We start from the raw sequence: 11810 nt of genomic DNA, 5'->3' as shown, positions 1-11810 counted from the left end.
GAGCGGGTAAAAACTGCACACAGATTTATGAATCCTGCTGTTCACCCAGCCTAATTTTTGGCTTTGCTTCAACCTCTTTCTCTTCCTGTTTTCCCAAGAATGTTCCCCCTTTGGAAGCCAGCTTTGTTAACGCAAAGTTCAAAATTACCCAGAGACTCCCTCCCACCTCCCTAGCCAGCTCACATCCTCGCTAGGAGCCTTTCAGGTCTGTCCCTACCAAGCCAGGCTCCTTTCCAGGCCCCTCCGGTTAGAGCTGGTTCCTCCTCCTGCCACCTGATATCCTGTGTGCAGCACAAGCTCAAGTCGCTCAGCTCTTTTAAGCTCGATTTCCTCTCTCTGAACTCCTTGCTGAATTTAGGTGACCCATAATGTTTCCCAGAAGGTCCAATTATGAGTCACTTGCTCTTAACACATGAACCATCCTTCAGCACATCTGCAAAGTGAACTGTAGCTAGCACAGGTGAGACAGAGCCTATAGCAATTGCCTTCCATGCCAAATGCCGCATATTTAGACTTTTTTTCCCTACTTCTAAAGACACAGGACTATATTTATGTGTGGTTTATAATAAATAAATAGCTAGTCCCATTTATTCCTGGCTAACACTAATATTGCTACTGTTAGGTTAGTTGTGGTAAAACGTAAAATGGCAAAAGTATCGCTAAAAAGTAATCCCCAATCTCCCATCACTTGTTCCTGCCTCACAGCATCCCTCCCTGCGTGAGCACAGGAGCTTGCATACGTGCAAAACAAGCTTCCCTGGGGACGGAATCCATCTGAAGACTGTTTTCTTGCTGGGTAAGCTTAGACCCAGATCAGCTTCTCACTCCAGTTCTCCGTACAGCTATGAAGGCGGAGGCGAGGAGAAAGTGGGACTGCATCTTTCAGCACCAGTGCCACTTTATAGGGACTTTTAGTGTCCATTGAACTGCAGTTTCAGGTAATTTACCTGACATTACCCCTAAGGAAAATGCAAATTGTATCTGTTTAAGAGACAAGCAAGAGACAGAAAATTAAAACAAATAAATAAAAAAAAATGCCCTTCTATGGTGGAAACTGTTCTGAGAACAAAACTGTCACTTCAGGTAATTACATTTTCTTCAGTTCCTGTCAGATTTTCCTCCCCAGATTTTATGTGGAGCTCTTAGTGGTTTCAGAAGTTTTTAAAAAGAAGCGTTTGTGACTTACAAACCATCAGAACACAGTTAGTAGGTAAAAAAGTGTATACAGTAGCCGAAACAGTTAATGCAGAATGATAAAGCTGTACTTTACTCATCCAGGAAAAATACCAGCCCTTTCTTTACTCCAACATCAACATGTTTACCACTGAGCTGGAGGGAAGACAACACCCTAGGTATACTCTTAAGAATAAAGTTATTTTGACCTGCAGGAATTTTCATTGCTTTTACTCCCACAAATACGGTACAGATGTGGATATTAGGAGAAAGCATTTGAGAAGACATAAAACTGCTACTCATTTTATCATTTACTCATAGTGTCTATATGATTACCCTGTCTTTAGCTACAGCAGAGCATTAGTCAGCTGTGCTCAGCACTGACACATCGTAGATGAACTGCTCTGTGCACTGCTCCTGTGGTGCTCTAAAGCTGATAAAACTCAGCAGCTGTTATTTTCACTGGCTTATGCAGCACATAGTGGGTGTTCTGGTCACTTTATAAATATCACCTTTACACTTCCAAATGCTTAGAAGCACATTTATTTCTAACAGAGTATCTCCACTTAGGTGCAATGTGTATTTAGTTGGTGTTATATAAAAGGTCGGCTCTCAGGGCAAAATATCTCCCCAGAATGACATGTATGAGAGAGAAAATATTGTTGTATTTGTATCCTAGGAACATGCATCTAAGTCTGGTCAAGTGTTCACCACAGGAAGAGCCACAGTGGTGGAAGAGGCTGCAGCGCCCAGCTGCTGTACCTGGCCCTTGGCTGCAGAGTCCTGACCCCAGAGCTGAGCCAGCAGAACAGGACGCATGGGCTGTCTCCATTGCCCTGGTGCTAAACCACCCATGCTAATTCAGTTGTTCATCATTATGTAAGTGAACTGGGCTGACTCTTTGCTTTCAGGACAAGGGACAATCCCAGCTGTCCCTCTGTGGGGACGCTAAGCTGCAGCAGGACAATGGGAGGAGGCCTGAAAGGAGCAGTAGGGAAAATATGATAGAGGTCTGCAAAATGCTGGCCTCCATAGAGAAGGATTGACTACTTACTGGTCTCTTTCAGTACATGTCCTATGGGCTATAAGGGAGCCAGGTTGAAAACAAATGTAAGGAAGTGATTCTTCAAGCAGCGAGTAGGCATACACTTTGTTGCCAGAAGACAGTCTGGCTTCATGGGTGTAAAGGGAGAGTGGACACGCACTTGGAGAGGGAACCACTATGGGATACTAAACATAAAAGATCACGGGCACAAAAAAAATGCCTCTAGCTGAGAGCGGTCAGAGGCTGTGGAAACAGTTTACAGCTTACTTGCCTATTCTCACTTATCAACAGGCATCCCACTATAGCCAGTTTTCTTTTTCCCTGGGGAAGATCATGAATGTGGCCCTCCATTGTCACAGTTCAGGCGGAGGAGTTGCTTGTTTTGCAGATGGATGCAAAGTGAGTACACCCAAAATGTTGGATGTGAGATTCATTCAGGGAAAACACTGGGGAACAAGAAGAAGAGGAAAGAAGGAAAGATGTAATTAGGACAACCTAATCAAGTTCAAATTAGATCAACACATTCTAGGAACATATGTAGCACTTTTTCTGGACTTGCAGTCTCTCCTGAGCCTGCGTATCCCCTTAGGTCCTGCTCCACCAGAGTAATCCCACTAGAGCTGTAACATGCAAACAGCAACAGCAGCAACCAACAACAGTGCAGAACCCAGCTTCCTGATAAATCCCACTATTGCCAGCTGGGACAAGGCTTATGCACGCACAACCACTCAAGCTTTTTCGAAATTACTATCAGGTTTGATTGGGCTTTGGAGCTAACTGCTGTGAGATCTCAGCTTCCCTTCCCCCCTCACAGTCCAGACACTCAAAGGCAGCAAGAGCATCCCAAATCTGTGCCACCAAACACTTCCAGCAGTGTGTCAGCAAGGCCTCATCGTCCCAATACCATCAGTGGGTGCCAACTCAAACAAGAAGTGAGCATGGCACAGCTGGGGGAAATGGACTTCTCCTTGCATACCAATGGAGACGGAGCGGCGCATGGCACTGGCCCGGCAGCCCCTCCTTACCCAAGAGGCACGGAGCTGGGACGGCAGACTGCTGCAGGTGCAGAAAAGACACGTAGTTCCAGTCTCCCCGCAGATTTCCTCTGTTCCTTCCAAAGTCACAATATTTTAATTGATATTTCTTGTGAGAATTCAACAGGTGCAACATAAATCCCACGGATTGTGCTGAATCTTACAAAATCTTGACTTTCATTTTGGAAGTGGGGGGAGAAGAGAGGAGCTTTCTTGCTCTTTGGGTTTTTAGCCTTGAGCTACGTGAGACAGAAAAAATGCTGTATTTTCTCAAAGTGCTGCCAGATTAAAATAAGCAGCTATTCAGCTTTTTTTTTTTTACCCTGGAAGGATGGTTAACTCATTGAGAAAAACTCATTGACTGCACAAGTATATTCAATTATAGCAGAAGTAGTGTAGGGACAAACTGCTTTTTTGTATACATTCTAGAGTGGGGGGCACAGAAGCTTCTACATCCATTCTGTGCCTTCAGACATACTTGGCAAAACAGATGGGACAGCAGCAGTGTCAGGAAGAGAACCTCTGGATATATGGATACGCACTAGAACCCTGTTAAAAACAGTTAACAGACCCATTCTGCCATGGTTTAAGTTATTAGGTGAGAGGTACTAGCTGTACCAAAGGTGGATGTCACAACATGATTTCTTTACCATTAAGTCATGATTTATCTCCTCTTGGTTTACTGTCTACTTGACCAATGACTCAATATCTTCAGGGCTTCACATGGAACGCATGTAAACAACGAGCAGATAGGGAGGCAGATGTTGGAAATTAAACCAGACTTCCACTTCTCATTTTTGCAGTTGTCCATGGATAGCATTTCTCTAAGAAGATTCCTGATAAGGGTTTGTTAGAGGTTTTGGAGGTTTTTATGTTTTTTTATAGAAAGTTTTATAAAATGTTAATCCACCCCAAAACTTCAGAACACCTGAGAAGACCATATTTCTAGCACTTAAAAAGTGAGCAAGCTGATAAACTGCAAATCTGTGTGTTCTTCTCCACAATCCTGTACCCAGTTCTCTGCAATTTTACCTCGTTTGCCATTTGATGTGAGTGTCTAGCATGGGTCCTGCACTGATGCCAGGCTAGTCTGATCATCCCCTATAGGAAGAACATTCTGCTGACAGATGTCTATCAACTGATGGATTAGGTTTATACCTTTATGAAAAAGAGTTTTTTTCTTTTCCATTCAATACTAGCACTCAGCACCACAAAACCAACAACAATGAAACTGCTGGTAGCAGTAATATAATGCTAAAATTGCTAACAATAACAAAGAGCTTTACTGAGAACATAATGAAGATCCTCAAACCTTATAATAATAATAATAATTTCACTTAGCACAGTGAGAGATGTGACTTTTAAAGAAGAAATAACAAACTAGGTAAAAGGGACAATCTCTCCATTCTTTTCATTATATGTATCAAAGGGGAAGAAATGGTTGTTTGTTTTGTTTTTCCACAGAAAATATGAGATATTTCACTGAGAATGAAAAGTTGAAATCTCACTAGATTTTTGTAAATTAAAATATAAAACAAACCAAAACACAGAATGTGCATCAACACAAGCGAAACACTTCTCTTACTCCTCCTTGGTGCCTTTTGTCTATACTTCGACTTAAAAGTAAACTGAAAAAAATCACACTAAAAAAAATCAAAGTTTAAAATATGTGCCTGGGTGTTTGAATGCATTATTCTGACTTTATAAGCATTTTTTCCTGATTTTTAAACAAAAAATTATGAAAATGGACGTTCTCCAATAGTGCATGTCCATGAATCCAGATTTTTTGACAAAGACAACTTGGGGAAAATTCGTGCTTGATGCCATGTCTTCTTTGCCCTCCTCTAAAAACCTGAAGAACTCTAATACTCAGTTCTTCTACTGTACAGGTCTGAAAACACATCACCATGGGAGTCAGCACCATTATCCTCATTTCCCACGGTCAAAGAGTGAGGGACTTGCCCCAGGATAAGTAGCAGGCAAGCCATGCAGCTGAAAGGAGAGGTTTCCCCTTCTAGTCCCAGCTGGTACTCTTTCGTCTTTGCTGTGTGAACAAGAAATGGGTCTCTGAGTTGATAGTTTATCTCTAGCCCTGAGATAGGATTGATACACTTGATTTTGTAAGAGATTGTGAGAGTAAATCCCTGCTTTGAGGAGCAGGAGAAAGACCAGCACTTCTCCAGAGGGACTTGCTGTGAGATGATCTGCCCGGTGACTGAGGCAATGTAGGGGGGTCCAAAGAGAGTCCTTGCAGCCATGTCCCTCCTCATTTCCCCCTAAGAAAGCAGATTTATCTGCATTTATAAAGAACACAATGCTGAGAGAATGCTACCTAAAGTTTAACTAGAGAGCAAATGGAAAATTTAGATAAAAGTCTTTCAAGGAAAAATAATGAGCAGAATTACAGTAGAAACAGTTGCTATATGGACAAGGCAAAATATTTGACAAGGAAAACATATCTGAGAAGAAAGCACAAGGGTAGAGCTATTATAGCTTCTGAGGTCTTTTCCCTCAGACTTCTTATTTTATAACATATTTCTAAAACACAACACCCACAACTGTTTTTCTTCATCTATCAAAGCATAAAATTGCCAGTCCTTTGACCTAACTTAAATGAAGGAAGTAGCAATGTTAGGTTTAATTAAAAACAGCAAATATTTGTACAGCTGTCCCTGGTTTCACAGCACAGAAATAGGTTTAGCATCAAATCTTAGAGTTTTAAATCCTTTGGGAACCATATACAAAAACATATAGGATCCTTCTGGCTGACTTGCCAAAGCCAGAAATGCCTTTTTTTGGAGTTATTTCAGGTGGGGCTCATTCAGCTTTCCCGTTTCCAACCCACTGTTTTCCTACTTGAGACTTTTTTTTACTTCTTTCCATGCTCCAAATGCAGTACTGTCAGCTTGACAGGTCTGGATGCATTTAATGTATTTTGGAATTGTGAATAATAGTAATGCTAATAACAACAACAACAACAATAATAATAATAATAATAATAGTAATTAAACTGAGGGTAAGCGGAGAAGTTTTGACTTAGCAGCAGCCATAGCTTTTTGGTGGAAACCCTGCTCGCCAGACCCAGCTGGGTGTTTCCAGGGACCTTTGCCTGTTGGTGTGGGTGTTACTGGGAGGCACCTGGTGTGGGATGTGGGAGCAGCAACCAGATCTGCATCAAACACCCCTGGAAACAGGAGGGGTCTGGAATGAAAAGTTTCACTCCTGGCCCTTGCTTTCCTTTTAAATTGCACATCATAATATGCTGTAAAATCCTTCAGCACCAAGCTGTTTAACACAGCCTTGGGAGGGCTGACTCCATGTACACCCCACCCCCTTGAATGGGCCAGCCTTGGCAAGCGCGGTCTCAGCAGGGACCACGGGAGGATTTACACTGCCTCGTGCGAAAGGCTTGGCAGACCCAAGCTTTGCACCCACCCATCTGTCCCTCCCGAGCAAAGCCGGCCCTGGTGGGGTGGAGAGGCAGGTGGGGCGGGTGGCCACCCAACATGGGTCAGAGATAAGAGGGAAGAGGGAGGGAAGGGGCCAATCCAGGTTTAAAAAGCTGCACCCAGGTCTGGAGTGGGAAGGCTGATGGCAGGGCCATCTGCTCTGCTTGTGTCCATCAGACACCAGGCAGCGGCTCTCTGCACTCTCCAGGCTGCTGCAGCCCCCCATCTTCCCTACAGCCCCCCCCAGCCTTCCCAAACCTTTAGTGCCAGCAGGTCTGGCACAGCTTGGCACAGCCCAGGAGCAGTGATGGAGGTGTCCAAGCCTGGTGGGGCTCAGGAGCTGGAGGAAGAGAGAAAAACCCTAAGGAAAAGCCCTAAGGAGGGAGAAGAGAGTGAAGACCTGTCTTCTCTCAGCCCAGGTGAGCCCAGGCCAGAGAGGCTGGCACGGCCAAGGCTGGCAAGGTGTGAGACACTTCGAGAGAAGGCTCTGCGCAGCAAGATGTCCCGAGTAGTAGAAGCAACTTCCCGGCTTGTACAAGTAGAACAGTCTCTCCTGCTCCCTCTCCTACAGCAGCATCCTCTTCCTCTCCACCCAAAAGTAAGTAAGAGGGAGACAGAATTTCACTTGTCTTTGGGCAGAAGGGCAGTAGCCTGCATCCCATAACTGACATGCTGGGTCTTGCCATGCAGACTGGAAGAGTTTCATCTACATTAATTTTCAGTTGAGTAATTTAAGCCTACAGCCTACAAAAAAGAAAGCTACTGACAGTTCAGTGTAGTTGCATCACAGGGCTTCAGGGGGTAAAAACACTTTCTGGCACAGTGAAGGCTTACTGACATGCTGAGTAGCCTGGAAAGATTATTTAGAGCTTTTTCAGAAGCCAGTTTTATATGTCTAAATTTCTATAAATGCACAGAACGTCTTAAACTATAAAGCTATTCTCCAGTTCTGAAAGAGCCAAAACCCAGCCAATTGCAGAGATGACTGGTAACTTGGAAGTGAAACATGACTGACCTGCAGAGCCCATGGCTGTTCCAGGTTTGCACACATATATCCAGCATATGAGACACAATGAAGATATAGCTGAAAAAAATCCTCAATTTTCTGAAAAATACAATGGCTATGCAAATTAACCCAGGAATAAGTCTAAGGAAAAGTCTAGATACTTTGTAATGCATGGATTTAGTTGTTGGAGTCCAAATATGTCTTGTTCCAAGTCAGTTTACTTTGGCATTGCCCAAAAGGTCTTTACCTTATGATGAGATGGGTCTTGGGTGTACCATGTAGAACAGGATGGCAGTTCTTACCCAAGGTGCATGCCACAAAAACCCCATTACAGTAATAGACACCTATTGCTGGGCCAGCTGAGCTGAAAACCTGCTCTTTCACCTTTATGCCAACCTTCCCGTCATAGACCTGCAGCAAAGATGTAACCCCTGAAAGTCTCATCTGGTGGATAAATATTTGTGAACAAAATTTTGCTATGACTTCTGGTTTGTTAATATCTTGGTGATGAATTTCAGATATTGCAAGATACTGTTTTCACATGTTTTCATGTGTGCTAGATCAATGTACTGAGTCCAGCTGGCTTTGTGACGTTGTTCACAGTTTGTTAAAAATCAAATCCAAACTATCTCAAGTCAAGATAAAACTCGGTCACTAATATTCAGAAGCAACCTTTAAACATTTGAGTCCAAGTATGTTCAGTCCAGGAATATCCATCTAAGAGTCCACTAGGAATAAATACACCTAGAGGTGGAAGGGGCAGTATTGGAAGCTATGCGTGACATTAAAAGAATGTGTTAAAAATCAAATTAAATTGTTAGACGTTATTCTTCAAAAATGAGAGTGATGGGTTGAACTGCTGCGATACTAACTTTGCAGTAAGACTTCTTCACTGCACTTAATTTTGAATAAACAAGGCTTATGACTTTTTTTCCTTTTTTTTGGACAAACAAATAAAGGCTTGATGAAATACAGCCACCTCAGCGAAGTTCTATTTTCTTCCTCTTCTTTCCCAGAACTACTTTAATATCTACTTGTAGGAAAGCACGTGTTTAGCTACCACTGGGAATACAGTTTACTTTGGATTCTGATCTTTGGATTCTACTTGAAGCTAAGTTAGGTCCTTTTTTCACTGAAAACCCATTATCATGGCCCGCTGAGCTCTGGGACTTTCCCCGCTTCTCTTTTACAATGAGGTTACATAAATTCTGCACTGGGTTTCCTCAGACCCTGTGTCACGGATAACCACCCCCCTTAATTGCAAGTAGTTTCGCTGCTGAAGATTTTATTTTGAAGTAAATTGGATTCCAAGGGATACATTTATATTACAACCTGTCCATAAATTCATATGAACAAGCCCCTAAAAATAAGCTCTAAGCCAATGAGTTGGCTAAAATCCCTTCAGAACGGTAGACCTTGGTAGGATGTCCTTCTACTCACTGTTTCAGAGGGAAAGCTCTGGGTTTATGTCTCAGAGACACTCACTGATGCTAGCAGTCAGTGCTTGGTATTTCTTATTTGTTGCTTTGATTATGTCTCTTTCAGTTCCTTCTTGACAATCCTGACCTTCCTGTTTTACATTTGTTATGTGGTTGTTCCATGTTTCCCATGTGTTGGTTTATGGTATCAGTACTGGTCAGCTGAAAAGGTTGAAAAGATCACTCTATAAAATGGTCCCAAAAGCGATGGACATAGTTTTGACAAAAAAAATAGATTCAAGAAATGGGAAGGACAACACTGAAATAGCCCCATCCCCTGTAGGCACCGCGAACAATGCTTTCTGCTGTGCCCCAGTGCCTGTTAGACAGTGCTTGTCCTCAGCTATTAAAAGGTGGGTGTTAATTTCTGATGAAAACTGACACCCTTTCAAGAAATTGGAGCAAATCCTTTACTAATGACAGCAAGGGTGTTGTTACTGATTTTGCCTGCAGTACAACTGCAAAGAGACTGCTTAGCCAGTGAGTTTGTGTGGAGATGGGGAAGGATCTCTTTCCCCTCATCCTGGGAGCCAGGCGGCCTCATCACCCCACTGCTTAACCAGCAGTTTACTGGCATTGAACCAAAAAGCAAACTCCTTGTGCCTTCTGCCTTCAGAAAGACTCCCTGTGATCATGTCCACGTTTTCCCTCTTCCATAATTACACACTGCCAAGGTGAACAGAACGGTCTTTTTTTTTTTTTTTTTAAAGAGATTCTGTATTTTAAACAGCAATATGAGTGCATTTGAAAAGGAAAAATACAAGGTATAAGAGCTTCCCAAAATAGCAGCATGCGACTTGTTCTGGCTGTGCTCAGGTGCAGCTATGCATTACTTCAGATTTCTGATAACATCCTGTCTCCTGCGCTGGAGTAACCTAGGGGTCGTGAGGACGGTACTAAATCAGAAATGTGTAGAGGATTAGACTGGGGCAATCTTGACAGCAGCCAGCGGGGAATGGAATATAAATCATGCTAAGAAGTTAAAATAGCCATCCCATTTGCAAAACAGTCATGGTATTTTCCTTAAGGGGGAAAAGAAAATAATGTCCTTCGAAAGTGCCAGATTGGCAGGGTGGGATAATAAAAAAACTTCTGACTGTGCAAGTTTCTCCTGCCCATGTGCTACAGTGCCGCTGATCTGCCTGGTGTGGAGGAAGAAGGTCAGGGTGGCAGGCTCAGCGCTCCTATCTGAAAAGAGCAGCATCAGCAGACCTGCATATACACCTGTAGTCCGCTTGCCCTGGACCTCCTGTTGGGGTGAAACAAGGCAGTTGCTGTGAAATCAGCCCAGTGGCACTTCATTTGTGCCAAGAGTGAGTCACATCACCAGGACTGAAGTGGTGGTATGGAGGCAGCTCTGCCCTGCTTCCCACAGGCAGGCAGGGGGGATGGTGCATTGCCTCTGCTAAGTCTTCTCACAGTGGTGCGAGTCACAGTCTTTGTTTTCCTGTTACATTGAGACCCATCCCTTGGGGAAGAAAACCTAGAAACCACAAGTTCATTGCAGGCCAAACAACAGCACAGCAACAGGCATCGCTGACCTGGCCACAGGTGAGCTGAAGACCTGGAAATGTCTTGCTCCTCAGCAGAAAAGCAGCGATGGCTGGTGGAGCCAGGCATCTCTGCCAGCTGCTCAGCACAGCATAAGCTGAGGGCTTTTCACCCAGGGGACTTGCACATTTTGGGAGAGAAATATGAAATTGGTGGCTGTTGCTAGATGACATTTCTAATGGTAGTTAATAAGCTTGTTTTCTGGTTGCTGATTTCCTGACACAAATCAGAGATTGGTTCTCAGTACCTAAAAGTGACTTGTTCTTCCTTATGTGAGAGTTCTGAAGACTGATTCATAAATAATGGCTCAGGGGTGACGGAAGCGAGATAAATTGCTTTCATTAGAATTCACATAAAACAGCAGCAGAGTCCCTGCTTGCCACTACGGATTGAACAAATGTGCCAGCATGCACGTTTTTCATTTTGCAGCCACTGATACTATGGAGTTGTTCCTGGACCTAATAGCTTTGAATGTTCTTTTTTTAAAGTAATTAATATGAAGAGTGATCCTGGAAAAAATTGCCTCACCCTCCATAAAGTTATTTGCAAGCTGTAGGCATCATACTCGTTTCTGTGGATATTTTTTAAACTACTGACAAATGGACAATTTGAGGTTCTTCAAGAGAGGAATTGCTTTCAAGATCTTTCTGGAAGCTTGGAGGAAATATGCTTAGGCAGTTCCATTTTATTAATATGATAGTGCTGCACTCCACATTCGTGGGCACCTGCTGTGTTAGAAAAAGGCTTTGCAGCAGCAAACCACAGAATAAACTACACTAGGGACTTGGGGGATTATTTTGGGTTTTTTTCCACAGAAATAATAATTTTACAAGGCATTATTAGACAAGCTGCCATTCTTGATGTATGTATCTTAGGATATACCTTCCAAATGCAACTGTTTCAGAAAATAGCAGGTGAGAGATGGATACAGACTTGAGGTGGGGCTTATCTGCCCCATGTGGGTTTTCCAAAGGCTGAGCTGCTGGACACACGTTCCCTTTAGGGTCTCTAGAAAGAAAGAGGCACTCCAGATTCAGTTCATCCCATAACAGCCATATAAGATGGGTCAGGAAG

At 43.2% G+C, this 11810-nt stretch overlaps 1 protein-coding gene across 1 annotated transcript; it reads left to right on the top strand.

Annotated features, from left to right (window-relative positions):
- Positions 1 to 6843: 6843 nt before the first annotated feature.
- LOC104409679 (leukemia-associated protein 7 homolog) lies at positions 6844 to 7299 on the top strand (the record flags this gene model as incomplete). Its single annotated transcript, XM_010019616.1, has 1 exon — positions 6844 to 7299. A coding segment is annotated over exon 1 (456 nt), but the record flags the coding sequence as incomplete, so codon positions are not given.
- Between the last annotated feature and the right edge of the window lie 4511 nt (positions 7300 to 11810).

This window comes from Nestor notabilis, unplaced genomic scaffold (genome assembly GCF_000696875.1).
Source record: "Nestor notabilis isolate BGI_N333 unplaced genomic scaffold, ASM69687v1 scaffold11608, whole genome shotgun sequence".
In the NCBI taxonomy this organism is placed as follows: domain Eukaryota; kingdom Metazoa; phylum Chordata; class Aves; order Psittaciformes; family Psittacidae; genus Nestor; species Nestor notabilis.
This window is presented reverse-complemented; position numbering and strand designations above follow the sequence as displayed.